Genomic DNA, 22,501 nt, shown 5'->3' with positions numbered 1-22,501 from the left:
AGTCGACCGAATCCACAGAGAATCTCGCGATGAGTCATATCGCCAGAGACGATTGGAAATATCTCGCGATGAGTCATCGTTATATCAGAACGCCCCATTACGCGACGCGTTGGGAATGAGTGATCAGAATCTAGTGAGGAAGCTCGTTGCAAAACTGACGTCTGAAACCCAGCTCGACCGGAGATTTTGAAAGGCGGATGTCCGCCGGACTTTTTGGGATTTTTTCACAGAGCAAACAGTCACGACCATCGCCCGGAAATTAAATTTCGGCGGATTTCGCAAAAAACGTGGATGTGCTGAAAAAGTACAAGCTGTTCCGGCTCCTCGCCGGCCCATCTACGCCGACTCCACCAGCCTCGCCCGCTCCACGTCCGCCCGCAGCGCCTCCATCGCCGCCATCTTCAGCGTCGGGTTCTTCCCTATGGACCCCCAGAGGTCCTTCGATATCCCACCCGCCGCGTCGCCGCCGCTCCTCTGCGCGGCGAGCAACGCTGGCACGGCGCCATCCACGCGCACGAGCTCCGCCTGCGCCTCCGCGTCCTGCGCGCACGTCATCGCCAGCCCGAGCAGCGCCCTCAGCGCCACCTCCTCGTTAGCGCCGCCGTGCGACGCTAGCGCCCTCGCCAGCGCGCCGACTCCCCCGACGTCCTTCACCCGCGTTCGATGCGCGACGCCTCGCGACGCGAGCGCGCAGAGGACGTCGCAGGCGCACTCCGCGATCCTGGCGTCGCCGCTGTCGCACCGACGCGTCGCGAAATGCATCGCCTCGTCGTTCTTCATGAGCTCCGACACGCCGTGCTCGGATGCGGCGAGGATGCGGATGCACTCGAGCGCGTTCAAGGTCAGCGTGCCCATGCCGTTGACGCCGCCCCGCCTGGTGGTACCCGAGGTCCCGTCGGCGGCGGCGGGCGTTTCGTCTCCCTCGCCATCCTCCTCGTCGGCGACGGCGATGGCGACGAGCTTGCCCACCACTCCCCTCTGGACCATGTGCTTATCCGCGCCCGGAACGCACGCCAGCAGCGCGGCCATCGCGGCGCTCGCGCTCTCCTTCGTCGCGCGTCCGAACCCGTTTCCCGTGCGCTCCACCAGCCCCATCACGCTCCGGCACGCGCCTCGGAAGTCCCTGGGCACCGGCACCTTGGTGGCGAGGGTCGCGAACGCGGCGCAGCACTGCGCCGCGGTTGACGCATTATCGCTTTCCACTTCCTCGATGAATTTATCGACCGGGATGGGAAAAGGCGGCAGATCGTGTATCCCCATGCTCGCTGCGGGTGTGCACTGCCCCGTCGCTTTTCGCTTTTCATCATCAGATCTCGTTACGATCGCCCGCCCCCCAAGTTTCTTGAACGTTCGTTTGAAGTCACACCCGACCGCGACCCGGGGAAGTCCACCAGGACAGTGGAGGGCGACGGGCGATATATCGAGCGATGGCGTCCGGCGGCGATGGATCCGAGACCCTTTACGCCACCCTCGGGGTGTCCAGCACGGTCACGGCCGAGGAGGTCAGGAAGGTGTACAGGAAGCTCGTGCTGAAGTGCCATCCCGACAAGGTGCGCGACGAGGCCGCCAAGCCCGAGGCGGAGAAGCGTTTCCAGGCCATCGTGACCGCGTACGAGGTCCTCAGCGACACCGTCAAGCGCGCGGAGTACGACAAGCGCATGCGATTGAACGGCGCCGCGTCCGACGACGTGCTCGTGAACATCACCCTCGCCGAGGCGCTCACCGGCGCGACCAAGCTCGCCATGATCCCGTACCGGAAGCGGTGCGCCTGGTGCGCCGGGGTGGGCATGTCGTGCCCGCCGTGCACCGAGCACACGCACGGCAGGAAGGACGAGTCGTGCCTGACGTGCGGCGGCAACGGCTTCGGTAAGCCCGTCGCGTGCGCGCACTGCGGAGCCGCGGGGGCGACGGATGAGTTTCACCAGGCTCGGGTCGTCGTGCCCCCGGGGGTGGAGGACGGCGCGAGGGTGAAGATCAAGGACAGACGGGAGCACGCCAAGATCAACGTCATGGCGTCCAGGATGTTCACCCGCCGGGGCGCGGACGTGTGTTCCACGCTGCGAATCACGCACAAAGAGGCGAACGACGGCGGGTTCCACGAGGTTCAGACGCTGAGGGGCTCGGAGACGCTCTTTTGGGAAGCCGGCGCCAAAACCGGGGACGAACGCAGGCTGCAGGGTAAGGGGCTGCCCCGAAACGGCGTCGGAAGTGGCGGAGGGGACGGCGATCGTGGGGACCACGTCGTGGTGGTGGAGGTGAAGAGGGAGACGACGCCCGAGCGGGAGGCGGCGGCTGCGGCTGCTGCGGCGGGTGGCGGTGCCGACGCCGGCGAGCCATCCGCGAAGCGAGCCAGGACGACGGACGACGGTCCACCGGAGTCCACGACTGACCTGGAGAAGCTGCTGGCGGAGAAGAAGAGGCAGCTGATGGCCAAACTGCAGGAGAAGAAGGGTCCGGTGGAGGTGGACTGACGGCACGGGGGTTGGGATCGATAGCAGCCGCTTGTTGAATCGCAGCCAAAACTCGGCTCCAAGCTGCCAAGCTGCCCTTGATGAGCAGACGCACTGAAAGATAGTGCTACGGACCCCGCGAGACACAATCAGAGGCGTCGTGTGACGATGTCCGCTCGCGCCACCCTGCTGAACTTTGCCAAGCGGGCCGCCAAGGCTCCCGTGCGGGTGACCCGCCGCAACATGTCCGGCGGCGGCACCATCGAGGAGGAGAGAGGTGCGTGCGCGACGCGCGGCCCGGCGCTAACCGCGGGGCGGTCGCGTTCAGTGATTTCGGATATTTTAGGGTTCCCGCGCGGGTTCAGTCACGCGCGGACGGTCCCGGGTTGGACGCGCGCGTCCCTCGACTCTTCGTTCGCGTCGTGGATGCCTCAATGCGGGAAGCCGCGGTGGCCGAATGGACGATACCGTCGCCGTCGCCCGTCGCGCGCGGGAACCCCAGGACGCCCCGTCGATGTTTCTTTGCCCCACGCTGACTGGACGCCCATACAGAGAGGGGTACACCGCACGCCCGAGACTGACCGGACCCGTCCTCCCCTTCCCCCCCGTAACCGCGCAGCTCACATGGAGAAGTGGAGGGGCGTCACCTTCCTCGCCGTGCCCGGGTGCATCGGCCTCGGCGTCTACCTGTTCTCCAACCACCACGAGCACCACGCGCACGAGCAGCCGGTGCGTCACCGCCCCAACTGGCTCCTTGACCCGCCGAGGGCCCGCGCAACGCAACGTCTCTCAAAATTGTGCGTTTTCGCGCGAACCCCCACTGACCCCGTTTCCTTTCCCCACCATCCGTCAGGCGTACTCCTACATGCGCAGGAGGCTCAAGCAGCTCCCGTGGGGCGGCGACTGCGCGCTCTTCGAGTACGGGAAGTGCCAGGAGAACTGATCGTCCCTCCAACGTTGTAGTAGCAATTTGTAACACACACATCTCAATCACCAACTAAGCAAACTCTTATTAATACGTACACACCTTCGCGGTTCCCCCCCCCCTCCTATTGTATATTACGGGTGATGGAGCGTCGGCTTCAAACGCGCGAACCGACGGCGATCACCTCCTCTTCTTTCCCTTGCTTGCCTTGCACTCCGCGGCCCAGATGGCCTTCTCCTCCTCCAGCGCCTTCTCCGACTCCTTGATCTTCCGCTTGAACACGTCAAAGGTGGTGAGCTGCACCGACTTGTTCGGGGCGTTCTTGATGACGTTGGGAACGAAGCCGCGGAACATCCCGCCCACCCCGTCGCGAGCCAAGATGGCCTTGCCCGCGTCGAACACGTTCGCGTAGGACGAGCTCTTCAGCTGCATCTGGCGGCGGATGGTGTCGAGCGGGTAGCACGTGCCGGACGCGAGCATGGTGGCGATGAAGGACGCGGTCGCCACCGTCTGCGCCGTCTCCTCGCCCGGGATCGCCTTCTTGATCAGGTCGAACATGCAGAAGTTCAGGGCGCTGTACGGGGAGATGGAGAGGCACGTCGCCGGGAGGCCCTTGAAGAACGCCTTGGCGCCCTCCTCCTTGATGATAGCCTTGCACACCTGCGTCATGGTGGTCATGTTGGGATCGACGGACAGGCGCAGGCGGATGATGTCGAGCGGGTAGGTGACCAACGTGGCGGTGCACGCGGCGAGGGCGCCGGACATCAGGCGCGAAGCCACGGGCAGCTTGCCCGTCTCCCTGTACTGGTCGCCGCCGAACTGCTGCTTGTAAAACTCATACGAGTTGAGCATGGCCGTGGAGTAAGGCAGAATGCGTATGACCTGCGGGACGTTGCCCTTCCAGTACCCCTTGATGCCCTCGCTCTTGCCGATGGCGATGAACGCCGGAATGAGGCCGCCGGACGCCGCCGCCTTGGCCGCGGCGGTTTGCTGGTTGGCGCTGGAGATTTGCATGATGATCTTCAGGCGGTCCAGCGGCGCGGTGCACGTCTTGGCGAGCGCGCCGGCGGTGCCTCCCGCGAGGAAGAGCGCGACGCCCGTGCCCATGACGTGCGTGATGACCGCGACGGGCCTTCGCTGCATGAGCCGCGCCACTGTGAGCTTGGGTGTATCGTCGGAATCGGCGGTCGCAGCCGCCGGCTTCGCGGCAACGCACGCGATGGGATTGGCCATCATCGCACCGGTCAGGGACGCGAACTTGGGGTTGTTGAGGAACGCGACGGTCGCGCCGGATTTGGCGGTCGCGCGGAGCGTGGCGCCCTCGCCCATGCCGCGGGGCGACGCCAGCCTTCGGCCCCTCACGATCATCCCCCCGGATGTTTCCCTCCTTTGCCTTCCGAACATCTTTCGGGACGTTCCCTTTCAGATGACACGCTGCGCTTCTCGGTGCGCGGGCGGGCTGCGCGATCGATGCGCACCGGAGACGTGGATCCGCCTAGTTTGGCCTGCTCGAGCCCGTCGTGCGCTCCGGCGATGTGCCCGGGTCGAGGTATCCGGAGAGGGTAAAAAAGAACAGGTTTTGTTAGCCGCCGGACTACTGAAAAACACGTGCATTTTCCAAAAGTTGACGACTAACTGAGCTGTGCAGCTGTCAAAAACACGTGCGCACCCCGCAACGGTAACTCACGAAAAGCGGAAAAGGTTCGGGAGCTCGGTGGAAAGCGCCGCCGACAGATTTTCCTCAGAAGCGCGCGCGCGCCTCGAGGACCCCGACCCGACAGCCATGGCGAAGACGCGCCGCAAGAAGCGACGCACGCACCTCGACCAGAATGCCGGGCGGGAGGCACCGGGCGGCAAGGGCGACATCCCCAAGTCCTTCGTCATGAAGCGCGGCAAGATGAGCGAGCTGGTGAAGGAGCTCACCGAGGATGTCCGGCACGTCATGGAGCCGCACACCGCCAAGAACCTCAAGGAGTCCAAGGCGAACAAGCTCAAGGACTTCGTGCAGGTGGCCGGTCCGTTGGGCGTGTCGCACTTCATCATCCTGAGCGCCACGGAGAACTCGAAGTACGTCAAGATCGCCAAGACCCCGCGCGGGCCCACGCTCACGTTCAAGGTGAACAAGTACACGCTGGCGCGCGAGGTGGCGGCGGCGCAGCGCAATCCGCGCGCGCCCCCCAACGCGTTCCTCTCGCCGCCGCTCGTCGTGCTCAACAACTTCGGCGACGCCCCGCATCAAAAGCTCGCCACGATAACGTTCCAGAACCTCTTCCCGGCCATCAACGTCCGCAAGGTGAAGCTCTCCACCTGCCAGCGCGCGGTGCTAGTCGACTACGACAAGGAGAGCAACAAGTTTCAGTTTCGCCACTACTCCATCAACGCGTTGCCCACCGGCACCAACAGGCACCTCAAGAAGCTCCTCACCAAGAACAAAGTTCCCGACTTAGGCCGATTGACCGACATCGGCGAGTTCTTCGAGTCGGGAGCCAACAGCGGCCACGTGTCGGAGTTTTCCGACTCGGAAGGTGAGGATGCGGTCAACGCGCGGGTGGAGCTCGCGCAGGATTACAACCGCCTGTCCAAAGCCAACACCACCTCGCGGGTCAAGCTCCAGGAGATCGGCCCACGGATGGAGATGGAGCTGGTCAAGGTGGAGGAGGGGATGTGCGAGGGTCGTGTGCTGTACCACGCGTACGTCGACAAGACCGAGGACGAGGTGAAGGAACTGGAGACTCGCGCGGTTGATAAAGAGGCGCTTCGCAAGAGGCGAAGGGAGGAGCAGGAGCGTAACGTGGCCAAGAAGGCCAAGGAGAAGGCGGAGAAGGAAAAGATCGAGGAGGATATGGCGGCGCTCGGGGCGCGGAAGCGCAAGCGGGATAAGAAGAAGGAGAAGGAGAAGGATGCGAAGATCGCGCGGAAGGGGGGTAAGGGGCTCGACGGCGGGAAAGGGAAGGGTGCGAAGAAGTCACCGAGCGCCAGGCCGGGCAAGTCCAAGCGCATCAAGGGTAGAACGCGATCCAGGTAGTGGGCAAGTCCGAGCGCATCAAGGGCCGAACGCGATCCAGGTAGTCGCGAATCGAGATTTGATTTGATTTGATTGACGTGGACATTCGCGGCTGCCGCACTAGCTACCTCCTTGCCTGCGTCGGCTATATCCCCGTGAGGCGATTGACGAATCGAGAATCGAGACGTAATTCAAAGGTCAAAGCGTATGCGCGAACGTCATCCGCGTTCTCATGCGGCGGGTCTCGCCTTTTGTTTGATCTCCTCGCCAGATGCGTTGACGAGTCTCCACTTGCCGCTCCGAATCATGCCGTTGTCTGTGAACAAAACGCGACGTCATTCTAATTGCCCATCGCAAAAAAAATAAGAATTCAACAACTCACAAAAGTCCTCCTTGCGGCGGCGCGTCTCCTCCCTGTCCTCGTCTTCCATCTCGTCGAGCTCCTTCTTCACGTCCTCCACGGTGGTCACGGAGGGTTTGCGCCTGCCGCTGTGGGGAAACGCCTCGCCGGTGGGTGCCACGTCAGCCGCGTCGTACAGCTTCATGTCCGCGATCTTGCCGCCGATGACGGCGTGATCCGCCATGTTCTGCTTAAGCCTGAGCTCCCTGATCTCCTTCCTGGTCTCCGCCGCGCTCCTGAGCGCCCACTTCTCTTCGCAAAGGATGAGCGCGCACTTGATATCCCGCTCCGCTTCTACCCACTCGTTAATCTTGGCGTAGCACGCCGCGCGTCGGAGGAGCGATTTCGCATCCGTGGGTGTGAGATCGAGATTGTCCGTGCACGCGTCCGCGGCCTCCTTCCACTTGCCCTGCTTGTACAGGCAGAGCGCGAGGTTGTTGTAGAGGGGAGCGGCGGCGACGTAGCAGCGCTCGTTCGCCGCCTCGTAACCCTCCTCGTCGGTGGCGGAAACCGCGTAGAGCATCTCGAAGAGCTTGGCGCCGCGGCGGTACTTGGCGACGGCCTTCTCGAGGTTCCCGCGCTTGAAGTGTGCGTTACCGGCGAGTTTCAGCCGCTCACTCCACTGTATCTTCACGTCTACGCTCATGGAGCACTCGTCCCCGCGCCCGGGCTCGACGTCGTCGATGGGCTCCTCCTCGGCGATCTCCTCGATGAGCGGCATGGCGATACGTGGGGGAAACGGGCGGCGGGCGCGTGCGAAGTGACCTCGACGCGGGAGGCTGCGATCACATTGAGAATCTCGCGGGAGGCGAAAGGTTGAGAAAAAAACGCCTGCGCTCCTCGGAAGTTACCTCTAACACTTGTCTGATTTTCGTCGTCTGATTCGTGCATATCCGTCGTTCGTCCGTCCCTCGTCGCCCGTCGGTCACAGCCTCTTGCACCGCAACACGCCCCCGACGCTCGCGCGACAGCACGGGCACCTGTCCGGCAGACCCCGCCGCTCGTTCGCCTCGCTCGACCTGTCCACGCAGCTCCGGCAGTACAGCAGGTGGAGGCACGGCATGATCAGCGCGTCGCGACGTTCGGTGAAGCAAATCTGGCAGAGGAGCTCGTCCTGCGCCGCCTCGAGCCGACGCGCGGTGTCCATCAGCGCGGCGCGCAAGTCGCGCTCGTCCATATCCCTAACCCCCGCCTCGTCGATCGGCGCGGGCGTGAGGGAAGGCGGCGAAGGCGCGACCGTCGCGTTGTCGTCGTCGTCGCCGTCCTCGCCGCCGGCTGCGTCGAAGTCGCCCGTCGCTCGCACCAGTCGCTCGCGCTCGACGAGGCGCCTGGCGAGAAGCCGTCCCGCGCGGTCGTCCTCGGAGCGCGCGGCATCGGCGACGCCCGTCGGGAAGATGTCCGCCGGGTAAGGGACCCCCGCGAACCTGTGAGCCTCCCTGAACCCCAAACCCTCGTGCAGCGGGCGCGTCGGATAAGGGAGACCGGCGGCGGCGTACACCTCCCTCGCCGCGACGGCCGCTCGCGCCGCCACGTTCGCTTCCGCGCCCCGACTGGCCCGAGTCGCGGTCACCAGGCCGTGCGCGCCGTCGTGACCCACCGCGAGCCGCCGCCTCGCCCCCTCGTGCAGCCCAACAGTCTCCCTGACCGTCGCGGCGACCAGGGAATCGCGAATGGGGTCGTCCTCGTCGTCGGACGCGTCCGGGTCGTACCCCGGTTCGCCCATGCGACGCCTGTAGTGCTCGACGAGCTGCCTGTAGTGCGGGGATTCGTGGAGAATCTCGCGCGTCAGGTTGGTCCCGGCCACCGCCGCGGTCGTCTCCTCCTCGTCCTCGTACGAGTCGTCCCCGTTGTACGAGTCGTCCTCGTCGGCGGAATCGCGGGGTCCATCCGAGACGCCGCCGGCGCCGTCGTCGAGGTAATCCCGCTCGAACCGGGTCGCCGTCCGCTGCGCCGCCGCCACCGCCTCGTCCCGCGCGTCGGGTGCCCTGCGCGGCAACCGTCGAAGGGATTCGAGTGATTCCCTCGCCAGCGCCAACTCCCGCGCGCGGAGGACGGACGAAGGGACGGGCGTCGGTTCGGGTTCTTCGGGTTCTTCTTCGTCGTCGTCCATGATCAGCCTGATGCGACGGTTCCACTCCCTGCACCCGTCCGCGTCCCAACCGCCCTCAGATATCCTGCGCAGCGCGTCCGTCCTGATCCCTCCGAACAACCCGAGCGCCAGGACCGAGTACGAGCTCAGGGAGACGTCGAGGCGCAGGACCCGAGCGGATCGGATTCGGGTATCGTCCTCGAGGTTCTCGTCGAGTCCCGCGAGGTCCTTGCACCGTCGGACCCAGTGCCTGCGGTGGGTGTCGATCCAGCTCTCGTGCTGCGCGTCGATGAGCAGGGACGCCTCCAGGTCTGCGCGCGTTCGCGGGTGCGGGTGGGTGCGGGGATTCAGGTCGTCAGGTGGTCGGTCGGCGTCGGGTCGCGTCAAACTTTTTGTGGAAAAGGCGGAGAGGGGAGGTTTTGGTTTTTGGCTTTTTGTTGGTTTCGAGGGGCCGCGTTCGAACGCACCGAGGAGGAGGAGGGAGAGTCGGCGGCAGGCGTCCTCGCCGGGCACGAGGGAGTGCACGCGCTGCCTCCAGTGGTGGCGGCACTGCTCCCACGTCCTCTGCTGCGCTTCCGCGATGATCTGGCTCTCCAAGTCGACCAGCAAGTCGCCGAGTTCCGTGAGCTTGGCGCCGGTGGAGGTGACCGCCCTGGTGGGGGGCTGGACCGCGCCGGCGTGCCTCTGGCGCGGGGCGGACCGCGCGGCTGGCGCGGCGACGTCCGTGGGCGGGCACTCGTACTCGGTCCAGTCAGCCTCCGAGGTGCTGACCATCGCGCGGAGCGGAGGAGGTGCGCTCGACGCTCGTATCGAGGCGAGCGTCCGTCGTGACGAGGACGAGGCGGGAGGACGTCGTTGTCTTTTGGCAGCGGCGTGCGTGTCGGGGCGCTTTTTGGGGGTTCAAATTCGAGCCCTCGAGCCTCGAACGACGCGAATACACCGCCAACCTCGAGTCACTCGATTCGAAAGCTTTCGGGGCTTCCGAGAGAAGGAAGCCAGGGAGGTGCGCTTCAAACTTTTTTGGCAGTTTTGTTTTGCAAGACTGCGGGGTTGGGGTTCCGAGTCGTTTTCTGGACGTCGCGCGCACCGCCCCGGCGCACCCGCGAGCGCGCCGCTCGGAGCGATGCTGCGCGCGTTGGCGACCGGGTCGACTCGGGCGATCGCCGCGACCGGCGCGGTGGCCGCGTACCTCTGCTCCGCCGCCGCCGCGACCGAGGCGGGACCGTCCACGTCATCGGACCACCAGGGCGCCAACACCATCGCCGGCGCCAACCGCCGCGAGGTGACACCGCTCGATGCGCCCATCGCCGCGGCGTATCCGACCGCGGCGAACAAGGCCACCGCTCAGTGGAGGGTGTACACCGACATCGCCAGGGATCTATCGTCCAGGGGCGAGCACGAAGAGGCGGGGAAGTACCTGCGACGCGCGCTCAAGGAGGCGCAGGAGGGATTCGGCAAGGACGATCCCCACGTCGCCGCCGCTCGTAACAACCTCGCGGAGCTGTACCGCCTGCAGAAGCGATGGGACGAGGCGGAGAGGCTGTACGAAGACGCGGCGAGGGCGCTGGAGCGGCACTTCGGCCCGTCGCACCCGGCGACCGCGACGGCGGTGCACAACCTCGGGGGATGTAAACTCGCGAGGGGAGACTTTCGAGGCGCCTTCGCCGCGTACGCCGACGCGGCGAAGAAGAAAGCCGCGTCGATCGGCACGTCGCACCCGGACTACGCGCAGACGCTGTTCCACATGGCCGAGGCCAAGCGCGCGGGGGGCGAACACGAGGCGTGCGCGTCGCTGCTGGAACGCAGCGTCCGGGTGTTGGACGAGTGCGGCCGGGGCGATGACGGCGCGAACCTTCGTCGAATAGAGCGGCTGGCGCAGGTCCGCGGCGACGTGCTCGGGGACCACGTCTCGGCCGAGCGTCTGCGTGCCAGGGTGCTGGAGGCGAGGGAGCGCTCGAGCAGGGCGCACGGGGACCACGAGCCCGGTAAGCGGGGGTTCGTCAGGGATTTGGCGATGTCGCAGCGAAGAGCCGCCGTGGCGTCCGCGCTCGAGGCTCGCGCGCGGTCGCTGGAGGCGTTGGGGAGACGAAGCGACGCGATCGAGTCACTGCGCTCGGCGGTTCGTATCCACGAAACGCGGCTCAGCGATGCCATGGGCCTGGGGATACCGAGAGAGTTACTCGACGCGGACGACATACGACCAGCCGGCTTGGTCCGCGGAGTCATCGAGCTCGTGGAACAAACGGTCAACCCGATGTTCGGGTGGGCGAGGCCGGGCGCCGCCGCGGAGGCTGCGGCGGCGAACATGCGCCTCCAGCTCGCGTCCGCGCGGCTCACGCTCGCGGACGTCGCGCTTCGGGAGGAGGAGGCGCGTGGAGACGAGGCGATGGCGGCGATGGCGACGGAGCAGCTGGCGAGGGCGGTGGGTTCCCTCCAGCCCCTCGCCGCCGCCGCCGCCGCCGCGCTGTCCAAGCCGCCCGCCGCCGACGACGACGAGGGATCGAAGGGGACCGCGAGTCGCGCGCACGGGGACGACGGGGACCGGTCCGTCGCCGCGGACATTCGCAGGCGCGAGATCTCGGAGGCTCCCGAGCGTCACGTCGCGGCGCTCGTCCTCTTCGCGCGGGCGGCTCGAACGCTCGCGGCGATCGAGTCGGCTCGAGCGATACCTCGCGGGGGAACCGGCGTCGGGTCGCATCACCTCGGAGATGCGGTGGAGTGGCTGTACGCGTCGTACGGCGCGGACGTACGAGGCGTGGTGGCGGAGGCTCAGGCCAGGGCGCTGCTTAGGGAGCTGCGCGATTGCGTCGGGTGTGTCGCGGAGTCGAGGCGATGAGCGCCGCGGGTGCTAGCTACGTGTCTTTTTGATTGACGAAACTCGAATCGCGAGGTCCGTGAGCTATGTGGTCTACGTCGCCTATGCCGCGCGTGGCGTGCCGAGTGAGGGTGCGCGAGCGGTTCCGCGCGTCCCTCGATGGGCCGTGGATGCGTCCTCGGGCTCGAAGGTAAGTGTCGGAGGGGGGCGGTGGCTCTGTGGGGAGCTCACGTTCGCGTCCAACCAGCGACGACCGCCGCCCCCGCCGCCACTCCCATCGATGCCGACGCGTCCCTCTCCTCGTGTCCATCCCCGGCCTCGTCCCTCTCTCTACTCCTCCGCCTCCACCCACCGCCCGCTCTCGTCCCGATTTCCCGCCGGTATCAGCTCCTTCAGCTCGTCTGGGTCGTAAACCACCGTGATGACCAACGAGCACGACGGACAGTGGCCAACCTCCTCGCCCGCGCGAAGCTCCTCGGGGGTGATCTGGAAGAGGTCGCCGCACGGGCACTGGTACGTGAACGCGCCGAGCTCCGAGTTCCAGTCCATATCCTCTAGGTCGATCTCATCGTAGGCGCCGCCCATGGTCCTCTGGAAAGGACCAGGCGTCGACGCTAAGTGGCGCTGGGACGCGCGCCGTCTCGTGCCTTTTCCACCTCCGAACTGCCGGAACGGTCGGACAACACTTGGTCGGCTGCAAATTTATCGAGCGCAATTTGAAACTTCACTAACGGCTACGGTAACTAGCCGCGCTCGACGCGCGCGCTGCGACGCAAACTGCGCGGCGCACGTCGTCGCACGTCACCGGCGGCACGGTCCGGTACCGCGAGGGCGTACTTCTACACCTCGCGCCCTTCCGAGTAGGATCGGAGGGGTATCCCTCCTCTTCGGAGGCGACAGTCGCCGGCTGTCAAAATCTCATCGAGCCTTCCGAGGGCGTTGTCCGAGGGCAGAGAGAGGGGCGTCGCCGTGGTGATGGCGCCGCCCAGGCACAGCCCCAAAAGGGTGCAGCGCCGCGCGCAGCAGCTGCAAGAGCGTCAGCGGGAAGAGGCCGAGAGGCGTCGCTCGCGACAGGGTGATGCCGACAAGGAACCCGCCGCGCGCCGCTCGCTCGACAAGGATGCCCCATCCTTCGGCAAGGGCGACCTCCCCCAGGTGGATCTGAGGGACGACCCCACCACACCCGACGGCGAAGTCACCGACATATCGTGCTACGGAGGGCGGTTGCAGTCGCTGTCGCAGATCGTCGGCATCAGCAGGTTCGCCAACCTGCGCTCCTTGTGCGTGCACGGCTGCCGGCTGACCCGGATGGACGTCGATCCGATGCTCAGGGCGTGCGGCGACTCGCTCCGAGACCTTAACCTCTCCAGCAACCGCCTCGCGCGCCTCGAGGGGTTGCCCGTGCTCCGAAACCTGCGCACGTTGGACGTCACCAACAACGCGATCGTCTCCCTCGACGGCATCGACCTCGGCGCCCCGAAGCTGAGCCGGCTCGTCGCGCGGTACAACCGGGTCCGTTCGCTGCACGCGCTCACCATCCCGCGGGCCGACGGCCAGCCGTGGTCGCTCGCGCACCTCGACATCCGCGACAACAACGTGGAGACGTTCGCGGACCTCGGCGCGGGGCTGGCGGCGGTGGTGAGCCTTCGCGCCATCCTCCTGCGGTCGTCGCCGTCGCCGTTTGGGTCTTTCGAACCCTCGTCGGACGCGGACGACCCAGTGCATGGATTGTCCTCCGCGCCGCCGTCGACGACCGACTCGCTCGAGGCGACGGCGGGTTCAGGAGAGGACGTTGGGACGCGTGGACGCCGCGTGGGTAACCCCGTGTGCCTGGAGCCCAGTTACAGGCTGGCCATCGCCGCGCTCGCGCCGTGGCTTCGGGAGCTCGACGGGGAACCGTTATCGCGGGGACCCGACGAATTGGCGGAGGGATCCGGCGCGGTGGCGGACGCCAGGAACGCGGATCTGCTGGAGCGCGCCGCGCGCGAGGCGGCGGAGACCGCGGAGACCGCGGCGCTCGCGCGGTCCGCGGCGGAGGCGGCGCGAGAGGGAAAAGAGGCGCGAGTGGGAAAAGAGTCTTTGGATCTGTCTTTCGCCGCCGCGGATGAGTCTCCGGAGAACTTCATCGCGTCCGACGACTCGGCCGCCGCGCGACGGAATCGAACGACGCCGAAGATGGACGAGGCGCTGACCCGATACAAGGCCAGAGCGGTCGGACAAGGGCGGTCGGGCAGGTCCCCCGCCAAGCGCGATCATCGCGAGGTTACGTTTGCGCTGACGGATGAAATTCTCCAGGCGCTGGACGACGACGGGGTATCCACGAAGGCGGCGGAGGGTAGCGTCGCGAGCGCGGAGCCCGACCCGCCGGAGCCCACGAGCGACGCGGCGGCAACCGCCGCGGCTCGCGACGAAACGGACGAGGATGAGCAGGACGCGAGGGTCGAACGCAAGCGGGCGAAGAAGCGCGATCGAAAGGAACGCGAGCGGCGACGCGCCGAGACGGATGACGCCGACGCCGCGGTGGTTGATCACGAGCTCAGGCTGAGACGCATCGAGCGGGACCTGCTCCGAGCGGCGAACGCGCGACGCGAGGCGGCGGGCGGGGTCCACGCCGCGGAGGTGGCGTCAACGCAGAGAGGTGCGGCGTCGACGCGGGGAGAGGTTGTGTCCACGCAGACGTCGGTCAGCCTCGGCCGCGGCGCTCTCGCGCACCCGCCGCCGAAACCCCAGAGCGGCGGCCGGGAGCAGCTCGAGGCGGAGGTGTCCGCGCTCAAGTCGCAGGTCGAGGCGCTGCTGAGGGAGCGGGACCCGCGGGGCAAGGGTTCGGGTTCGGGGGCGAGGCCCGATTGGCAGCATCCAGGGCGAAGGGCGACCATTCCGTCCACGCCGCCGCCGGTGAGAGGGAACCAACCGCAGCAGCAGCAGCAGCAGCAGCCGGGAGCGGACGACGTCGAGGTCGGGGCGGGTGCCGATGATGGTGCCGAGGGTGCCGAGGGGACTGACTACGCCGACGCGGAGACTCGCGTTTCGTCGTCGCCGGCCAAGCGGCTGGCCACGGCGGCGGAACGCGAGGCGGAGCTCGCGCGGAAACTCGCGGCGGCGCGCGCCGAGGTGACCGCGGAGCGCAAACGGCACGCGCTCGAGACGCAGAGGCTCAAAGACGACCACGCCAAGTCTATCGACGCGTCCACGCGCGCGGCGAAGGAGGCGACGGAGGCGAGGGACGTCGCGTTGAAATCGCTGGCAGAGCACCCGGCTTCCGTCGACGCCGCCGAACTCGACCGGGTCAACGCCGAGCTGGTTTCCGCGCTCGCCGTCTCTGAGGAGCTCGAGGCGACCCTCAGGGAGGTTCGCGAGGAGGCTGCCGCGAATCTCGACGCGCTTCGAGCCATGCACGCGCGCGAGTGCCAGCTCCGGGACGAGAACCTCGTCGCCGCGAACAACCTGACCCGCAAGGTGGTCCAGGACCTGGCCGACTCGAAGACGGCGCGAGACGCGTTGGAAAGCGAGGTTCGCAGGGTCAACGAACGCGTCAAGGCGGTCGAGGACGAGTTCAGGTGGGCGCTCAAGGAGTCCGAGGAGGACAAGACGCGGTTAACCGCGGAGGTTGAGGAGATGACGCGAGTGGCTCGAGCCGCTCTCGACGGTAAGAGGGACGCGGAAGCTTTGGCCGAGGAGCTCGCCGAAGTTTGCGAGCAGCAGAGGGTCGCCATAGAGGACATGGCGCGCGACAGGCGCAGGGCGGAGCGCGCCGAGGCTGACGCGGCGGCCGCCAGGGCGGACGTGGGCGAGATGCAGGTGCGAATCAGGGAGGCGGAGAAACGAGCCTCCGCTGCCGTCGCCGCCGAGCGCGCCGCGACCAAGGCGTTGGACCTGGTCAAGGACCAGAAGGCGCAGTCGATCGCGGCCATCGCGGAGGTGGACGGCGTCAGAAAGCAGCTCGAGCTCGCGCACGACAACGTGCGCATCAAGGACGCCATGCTCGAGTCCCAGGCTGAGCTCATCAAGAGTCTGAAGGACGAGAACGCGCGGAACAAGGAGGCCACGTCGGGCGCGGTCAAGGCGGCGGTGGATGCGGAACGCGCGGCTTCGTCGCGAGCCAAATCCACCGAAAACGACCTGCACCGGCTCAAGAAGGATCTCGCGGGCGCGGACGCCGCCATCGAGCGTCTGGAAAAGGCTCTGGAGGAGGTGACCGCGCGGAGGGACGCGGCGGAGGACGCGGCGGCGGATGCCCGGAGGGAGATTGCGGAGAGGGACCAGATGCTCGCGTACGTGTCCAGCGAGGTCGAGTCGGTCAAGTCGATGTTCGCGCAACGCGAGGACGGCCTGAGGCGCGAACGCGACGACGCGCTGGCGCGGCTCGCCGAGCGCGACGACGCGGACGACGAGCTCAAGGCTGAGGCGAGGGCGGCGAGGGAAGACGCCGCCGCCGCGAGGGCTGACGCGGCTGAGGCGGCGGCGGCGGCTGAGGCGCGGGTCGCCAGCATCGACGAGCGAGAGCGCGCCGCGACGGAGAAGGTGCGACGCGTCGAGGCGGAGATGCGCGCGCTGCTGCAGGAGGTGGCGCAGCACAAGCGGCAGTCGCAGGCTAAGGTCCAGGAGCTGATGGCTCTGATCTGATGCGAGCGTCGACTCGGTTGAACTGGGAAGACGGGGCCCTCGGAGATGATGTCGTCGTAGACTATATCGTATTCACATTAGATGATGTCGTCGTAGACTATCGTATTCACAGGTAGGCGTACATGAACGCCCCGCCGGTGTACGCCTCCTCCTTCCACCGAAGCTGCACCGTCACGTCCCCCGCTTCGTTACCCAGTCTCCGCCGCACGCCGGCCCGGAGCTCCTCCGTTCGACGCAACGCGTCCCCGACGCTGGTCTGCGACGCCGGGTCCAGCTCCACCCAGCAGTCCACGTGCGTTCTTCGCCCGACGCGCCTCGCGCGAAGACCCGCGACGGTCGGGCTCTTCGCCCCCGTCCCTAGCGCCTCCGACGCGGCGGCCCCGACCGCCTCCTCCACCTCCCCGTCCGCGGCGTTCTCGTCGACGAGCGCCATCGTCGCGCCCTTGCCGATCTCCCACCCGGCTTTGAGCACCAGCGCGGACACGGCGACCCCCGCGGCTGCGTCCAGCCACGCGAACCCGGCTGCGGCGCCGGCGACGCCCACGAGCGCGGCGAAGGCGGAGACGGCGTCGGAGCGGTGGTGCCACGCGTTCGCCGCGAGCACCTTGGACCCGATGCGGTTCGCGACGCGGTTCGTCACCTGGAACGCCGCCTCCTTGGCGACGACGGACAGGAGCGCGACGAGCACCGCGGCGGAGTCCATGGCGGTACCGACGGTTTTTCCCTCATTAGGATCCGCCTCCTTCGTCGAGGGTCGGAAGTGCGAAGCGTCGGTGGGGTCCTCCGTCCGCATCGCCGCCGCGACGTCGTCGAGGATCGACGTCGACGATGCGCCGCCGCTGTTCGCCGGGAGGACCTCGAGCAGCGCGTTCCTGGTGCTCGGGAGCAACGAACGCGGTGGGGCCCCGGGGTTGCCCAAGTGCCGACCGAGGGGACCGTCGTACGCCGCTGCGAGCCTCTCGGCAAACTCCACGATGAGCGTAGACGCCGCCCACGCGAGCGCGACGGAGACGAAGAGGGTGGCGACCGCCTCCCAGCGCCCGCGGCCGTACGGATACCTCGCGTCCGGGGGCGCGCTGGCGTACCTGGCCGCGGCGATGACGACGAGATCCGAGACGACGTCCGATGCGGAGTGCACGGCGTCGGCGACGAGCGCGGAGGATGCGAATGCGAACCCCGCGGCGAACTTTACGACGGCGAGGACCGCGTCGACGGCTGTTCCCATCGCCGCGGTCCACACGACCGTGCTGAAGTACTCGGCGTCCGACGCGGACGTGTCGTTGTCGTCGAGGTCGTCGAGGGGCACGCACCATTCCCCGCACTGCCTCTCGAGCTGGTCGTCGGGGCGGTCCCCGGAGGAAGACGCGCGCGAATCGCAATCGTCGTCGCGAGCGTCGGGCTCATCTTTCCCGCCGCGCGAAAAAGTGCGAACCGCCGCGGGGGCATCAGAGGCGGCGGCGGGGGTATTCGCGCCGCTCATGCGCCGAGGCTCGATCCAGGGACGGGCGGGCGCGGGCGCGCGCGCGTTGGCTGACACGAACGAGTCGAGGCGAGGCGCGGTCGCTTACGACGGCCGAGTGAGGTGGGCAACCTCCGCGTCTCTTCGACCCGAATCGGCGCGGGAATATTCCGATTATTTCCTCTCGGCCGGGTATGGGGTTTCAGTTACAATTGGCACGAAACCGCGTAAATTTGGAATCGGGCAACTGGGAATATTCGTCGAAGCGTTTGACGACGTTTCCGAAGGATCCAAACTCCATCGAAGGGTTTCGAACCTAGAAAAGGGCGGGGTGCCTTCAAAAAATATCTGCCGGAAAAATTCCTTGAAAGGCATCTTGACCCGAAAATTCGCCGAACTAACAACAGGAAAACGCCCGAACACGCTCGAAAGCGACTCACTTCCTCGTCCCGCGCCCCACGCGCGCGCCTCATCGAGAGGTCCGAACCCCGTGCCCCCCCGCAAACATCGTTCTCGAGTCGAATCATTTCCGTCCTTCACGCACGCGACGCCCAATTTCCCGCTCCTCTTGGCGTTCTCCTCGCGCGAAGACCCTGACCAACCATCTGCCCCAAAAACGCGATCGCCCGATCGTCGCAGAAAGAGATAATATGCTCCGATACAAGATCATCGCCTTCCTGGCGCTGTTCGTAGGCCTGGCCGCTGCACAGCAGAAGGTCATGCCTTCCACGTACACGGCTTTCACGGAGTCTCCGTATCCGGAGACATCGGCGAATCAGCAGAAGAACTTGGCCTCCGATTACATAATCTACAAGGGCAGCATGCAACCCCTCAAGTACACCGAACTCATCCGCTCCGGCGAAAAGGTCGGCGGTGTCACCTTCGCCCAGATCAAGACCACAGCCGGCGCGACTATCCCTCACTCGTCGACTCTCACGAGCGTGGCCACAATCACCGGCATGAGTGCCGACAGCAAGTCCGCCACCCTCGCATACGACGCCGCGATCGGCAAAGAAGCTGCACACAGCAACACCAAGGTTTCCAACATGGAGGATTTCGTGTCTCTCCTCAAGACCCGCAACACCGCCAGTCCGAATACTGTCTGGGCCGTTGTGCATCTCGAGGATCGCCCCGCGAACATCCAGGTCCTCGAGCTCGAGCAGGCTGCAGCCACCGGTATCCTCACCGTCAAGAAAATTCACAAGGCTGACTTCTCCGCCGACGGCGGCCTCATCGCCACCTGCGCTGGTTCCGTTTCCCCGTGGAACACCCACCTTGGAGGCGAGGAGTGGGGCGTCCCGAGCTCCCTCAAGTGGGACAGCGCCGTCACCGGTGCCTACACGTCGACTTCGGATCTGGGCGGAGACGTTCTGTCGCTGCGCCATCTCGGCCTCCACGACGATGACCTCGCCACGATTAAAAACTCTTGGACTCCGTACATGCACCGCTGGGTCAACGAGGTCTCCATCGACGATTCCTCCAGCGTGTCAAGCCCGACCATCACTGCCACCAAGCACTACTCCATGGGCCGCTACTCCATCGAGCTCCCGTACTGCGTCGGCGACTTTCCCCAGGTGTGCTACATCACCGACGACTCCAACACCGGCGTCGCCGCGATGTTTGTCCCTGACAAGGCCAACGACCTCTCCTCCGGCGAGCTTTTCGCCATGAAGGTCACGCAGACATCCACCAAGGGCGTCGGCGCCGGCAAGTTCGACGTCGAGTGGGTCTCCCTCGGCAAAGCCTCGGACTCGCAAGTCAAGACCCTCATGGGGACGGCCGGCAGCTACATCAAGTTCACCGACATGTTTGAAATCGGCACCAAGACCGCCGGCCCCAACGGCGATTACGACTTCACTTGCGCTTCCGGCTTCAAGGCCACCGTCGTCGACGGCGGCGCGATGTGCCTCAAGCTCAAGACCGGCATGGAGATCGCCGCCTCCCGATTCGAGACCCGCATCTACGCTGCCTACGTTGGCGCGAGCGCCCAGTGGCGCAAGCTCGAGGGCATCACCTGGTCAAAGAACCGCAAGGAGATGTACTTCGCCATCTCTTCCAACGAAGCTTCCATGGAGCACAAGCTTGACAGCAAGGGCGACCATGCGGAAGGTGATCACATCGGCATCGAGAAGAACACCTGCGGCTGCGTTTACCGCGCGCCCCTCGACGCCAACAACCGCATCAAGTCCATCTCTCCCCTCGTCTGCGGCGTCCCCACGTCCTTCAACACCGAGGACAAGCTTGGACACACGGACGGCGACGACAAATGCGACATCCACAACATCGCCAACCCCGACAACGTCGCGTTCATGAACGGCCACGACATTCTCCTCATCGGCGAGGACACCTCCAAGCACAAGAACAACGCCGTCTGGGCCTACCACATGGAGACCCACGCCCTCACCCGCATCAACACCGTCGTCCAGGAGGCCGAGACCACCGGCGTCTGGTACCACGAGAACATCAACGGCTGGTCCTACATCATGAACCAAGTTCAGCACCCCGACGAGGCCTCCACCTACGGCGGCGCCGGCACCGTCGGCTACCTCGGACCCATCAAGGTTCCGGGTGTCGAGGCCGAACCCACCCAGCCCGTCGCCATCACCGGAGCAACCGGCACGTTCTTCGGAGAATCCCCCTACCCGGAGACCTCCGCTGCGCAACAGTCGAACATGGCCTCCCCTTGGATCGTGTACAAGGGCCTCTTCCAGAAGCTGCAGTACACCGAGATCATCCGATCCGGTCAGAAGGTCGGCGGTGTCACCTTCGCCGAGCTCCTCGACGATAGCGGCAAGACCATGCCGCACTCCTCGGAACTCGGGAGCGTGGCCACAATCACCGGCATGAGTGACAGCGGCAAGTCCACCCTCGCATACGACGCCGCAATCGGCAAGGCCAGCAAGACCAAGATCTCCAACATGGAGGATTTCGTATCCATCCTCAAGACCCGCAACAAGGCCACGCCAAACACTCTCTGGGCCGCCGTGCACCTCGAGGATCGCCCCGCGAACATCCAGGTCCTTCGTCTCAAGCAGAACCCCGGCACGGGCATCCTCACCCCTGACAAGATCTTCCACGCCGATTTCTCCGCCGACAGCGGCCTCATCGCCACCTGCGCTGGTTCCGTTTCCCCGTGGAACACCCACCTTGGAGGCGAGGAGTGGGGCGTCCCGAGCTCCCTCAAGTGGGACAGCGCCGTCACCGGTGCCTACACGAAGACTTCGGATCTGGGCGGAGACGTTCTGTCGCTGCGCCATCTCAGTCTCCACGACGATGACCTCGCCAAGATTAAGAAATCCTGGACTCCGTACATGCACCGCTGGGTCAACGAGGTCTCCATCGACGATTCCAAGTCCGCCGATGAGCCCGTCATCACTGCCACCAAGCACTACTCCATGGGCCGCTACTCCATCGAGCTCCCGTACTGCGTCGATGCTACTCCCCAGGTGTGCTACATCACCGACGACTCCAACACCGGCGTCGCCGCGATGTTTGTCCCTGACAAGGCCAACGACCTCTCCTCTGGCGAGCTTTTCGCCATGAAGGTCACGCAGACATCCGCCAAGGGCGTCGGCGCTGGCAAGTTCGACGTCGAGTGGGTCTCCCTCGGCAAAGCCTCGAACGCGCAGGTCAAGGCCCTCATGACCAAAGCCGATGGCAGCTACATCAAGTTCACCGACATGTTTGAAATCGGCACCAAGACCGCCGGCCCCAACGGCGATTACGACTTCACTTGCGCTTCCGGCTTCAAGGCCACCGTCGTCGACGGCGGCGCGATGTGCCTCAAGCTCAAGACCGGCATGGAGATCGCCGCCTCCCGATTCGAGACCCGCATCTACGCCGCCTACGTTGGCGCAAGCTCCCAGTGGCGCAAGCTCGAGGGCATCACCTGGTCAGAGAACCGCAAGGAGATGTACTTCGCCATCTCTTCCAACGAAGCTTCCATGGAGCACAAGCTTGACAGCAAGGGCGACCATGCGGAAGGTGATCACATCGGCATCGAGAAGAACACCTGCGGCTGCGTTTACCGCGCGCCCCTTGACGCCAACAACCGCATCAAGTCCATCTCTCCCCTCATCTGCGGCGTCCCCAAGGACAAGTCCTTCAACACCGAGGACAAGCTGGGACACACGGACGGCGACGACGATTGCGACATCCACAACATCGCCAACCCCGACAACGTCGCGTTCATGAACGGCCACGACATTCTCCTCATCGGCGAGGACACCTCAAAGCACAAGAACAACGCCGTCTGGGCCTACCACATGGAGACCCACGGCCTCACCCGCATCAGCACCGTCGTCCAGGAGGCCGAGACCACCGGCGTCTGGTACCACGAGAACATCAACGGCTGGTCCTACATCATGAACCAAGTTCAGCACCCCGACGAGGCTTCCACCTACGGCGGCGCCGGCACCGTCGGCTACCTCGGACCCATCAAGGTTCCGGGAACGGCCGCGGTTGGCGTGGACAACGGCGGGAAGAAGGCGATCGAGCTCAACGCCGAAGCCGCCAAGGCAGCCGCGGTCTCCGGCGCCGTCTCTTTCGTGACCATCGTCCCCGCCATCTTCGCGGCCGTGCTTGCGCTCATGATGTGATCTCGAGCAAACTTTCGCCGACAAAGCTCTTTCTTTTCGATCCGCAACTGCGGTCACGGATCGCGCGACGATTCTCTCGCTCCGTGTCCGCGGCCAAAATAAGAGCGCCGAACGCGTGCGTTCAATGCATTCTGTTCG

At 65.8% G+C, this 22,501-nt stretch overlaps 12 protein-coding genes across 12 annotated transcripts; 6 read left to right on the top strand and 6 right to left on the bottom strand.

Moving 5' to 3' along the window:
• Positions 1-336: 336 nt before the first annotated feature.
• MICPUN_64412 (predicted protein) lies at positions 337-1,260 on the bottom strand (the record flags this gene model as incomplete). Its single annotated transcript, XM_002506295.1, has 1 exon — positions 337-1,260. One exon carries the CDS (start codon positions 1,258-1,260, stop codon positions 337-339), a length of 924 nt encoding a protein of 307 aa, XP_002506341.1.
• A 167-nt stretch (positions 1,261-1,427) lies between these two features.
• MICPUN_64411 (predicted protein) lies at positions 1,428-2,471 on the top strand (the record flags this gene model as incomplete). The annotated part of the gene is made up of 1 exon (XM_002506470.1): positions 1,428-2,471. The coding sequence occupies one exon, from the start codon at positions 1,428-1,430 to the stop codon at positions 2,469-2,471; it is 1,044 nt and encodes a 347-aa protein (XP_002506516.1).
• A 142-nt stretch (positions 2,472-2,613) lies between these two features.
• Positions 2,614-3,449, top strand: MICPUN_109551 (predicted protein). The gene is made up of 3 exons (XM_002506469.1): positions 2,614-2,727; positions 3,070-3,179; positions 3,304-3,449. Exons 1-3 carry the CDS (start codon positions 2,619-2,621, stop codon positions 3,391-3,393), a joined length of 309 nt encoding a protein of 102 aa, XP_002506515.1. The 5' UTR covers positions 2,614-2,618; the 3' UTR covers positions 3,394-3,449.
• Positions 3,450-3,612: 163 nt separating this feature from the next.
• On the bottom strand, positions 3,613-4,533 carry MICPUN_69609 (mitochondrial carrier family; the record flags this gene model as incomplete). Its single annotated transcript, XM_002506294.1, has 1 exon — positions 3,613-4,533. A coding segment is annotated over one exon (921 nt), but the record flags the coding sequence as incomplete, so codon positions are not given.
• Positions 4,534-5,158: 625 nt separating this feature from the next.
• On the top strand, positions 5,159-6,400 carry MICPUN_104304 (predicted protein; the record flags this gene model as incomplete). Its single annotated transcript, XM_002506468.1, has 1 exon — positions 5,159-6,400. One exon carries the CDS (start codon positions 5,159-5,161, stop codon positions 6,398-6,400), a length of 1,242 nt encoding a protein of 413 aa, XP_002506514.1.
• Positions 6,401-6,609: 209 nt separating this feature from the next.
• Positions 6,610-7,500, bottom strand: MICPUN_64407 (predicted protein; the record flags this gene model as incomplete). Its single annotated transcript, XM_002506293.1, has 2 exons — positions 6,610-6,695; positions 6,762-7,500. The coding sequence occupies 2 exons, from the start codon at positions 7,498-7,500 to the stop codon at positions 6,610-6,612; spliced, it is 825 nt and encodes a 274-aa protein (XP_002506339.1).
• Positions 7,501-7,704: 204 nt separating this feature from the next.
• On the bottom strand, positions 7,705-9,642 carry MICPUN_64406 (predicted protein; the record flags this gene model as incomplete). Its single annotated transcript, XM_002506292.1, has 1 exon — positions 7,705-9,642. One exon carries the CDS (start codon positions 9,640-9,642, stop codon positions 7,705-7,707), a length of 1,938 nt encoding a protein of 645 aa, XP_002506338.1.
• Positions 9,643-9,991: 349 nt separating this feature from the next.
• MICPUN_64405 (predicted protein) lies at positions 9,992-11,704 on the top strand (the record flags this gene model as incomplete). The annotated part of the gene is made up of 1 exon (XM_002506467.1): positions 9,992-11,704. One exon carries the CDS (start codon positions 9,992-9,994, stop codon positions 11,702-11,704), a length of 1,713 nt encoding a protein of 570 aa, XP_002506513.1.
• Positions 11,705-12,013: 309 nt separating this feature from the next.
• MICPUN_74827 (predicted protein) lies at positions 12,014-12,268 on the bottom strand (the record flags this gene model as incomplete). Its single annotated transcript, XM_002506291.1, has 1 exon — positions 12,014-12,268. One exon carries the CDS (start codon positions 12,266-12,268, stop codon positions 12,014-12,016), a length of 255 nt encoding a protein of 84 aa, XP_002506337.1.
• A 390-nt stretch (positions 12,269-12,658) lies between these two features.
• On the top strand, positions 12,659-16,306 carry MICPUN_64403 (predicted protein; the record flags this gene model as incomplete). Its single annotated transcript, XM_002506466.1, has 1 exon — positions 12,659-16,306. One exon carries the CDS (start codon positions 12,659-12,661, stop codon positions 16,304-16,306), a length of 3,648 nt encoding a protein of 1,215 aa, XP_002506512.1.
• A 106-nt stretch (positions 16,307-16,412) lies between these two features.
• MICPUN_64402 (cation diffusion facilitator family) lies at positions 16,413-17,786 on the bottom strand (the record flags this gene model as incomplete). Its single annotated transcript, XM_002506290.1, has 1 exon — positions 16,413-17,786. One exon carries the CDS (start codon positions 17,784-17,786, stop codon positions 16,413-16,415), a length of 1,374 nt encoding a protein of 457 aa, XP_002506336.1.
• A 629-nt stretch (positions 17,787-18,415) lies between these two features.
• Positions 18,416-22,363, top strand: MICPUN_64401 (predicted protein; the record flags this gene model as incomplete). Its single annotated transcript, XM_002506465.1, has 1 exon — positions 18,416-22,363. The coding sequence occupies one exon, from the start codon at positions 18,416-18,418 to the stop codon at positions 22,361-22,363; it is 3,948 nt and encodes a 1,315-aa protein (XP_002506511.1).
• Between the last annotated feature and the right edge of the window lie 138 nt (positions 22,364-22,501).

Source organism: Micromonas commoda, chromosome 15 (genome assembly GCF_000090985.2).
Source record: "Micromonas commoda chromosome 15, complete sequence".
Classification (NCBI taxonomy): Eukaryota; Viridiplantae; Chlorophyta; class Mamiellophyceae; order Mamiellales; family Mamiellaceae; genus Micromonas; species Micromonas commoda.
The sequence above is the reverse complement of the archived record's forward strand: the minus strand, read 5'-3'. Positions and strand labels throughout refer to the sequence as shown.

Coding starts and splice junctions, on each gene's coding strand:
- MICPUN_109551 (XM_002506469.1), top strand. CDS start 2,619: ATGTCCGCTCGCGCCACCCTGCTGAACTTTGCCAAGCGGGCCGCCAAG. Junction 2,728..3,069: donor CACCATCGAGGAGGAGAGAG/GTGCGTGCGCGA, acceptor GTAACCGCGCAG/CTCACATGGAGAAGTGGAGG. Junction 3,180..3,303: donor ACCACGCGCACGAGCAGCCG/GTGCGTCACCGC, acceptor ACCATCCGTCAG/GCGTACTCCTACATGCGCAG.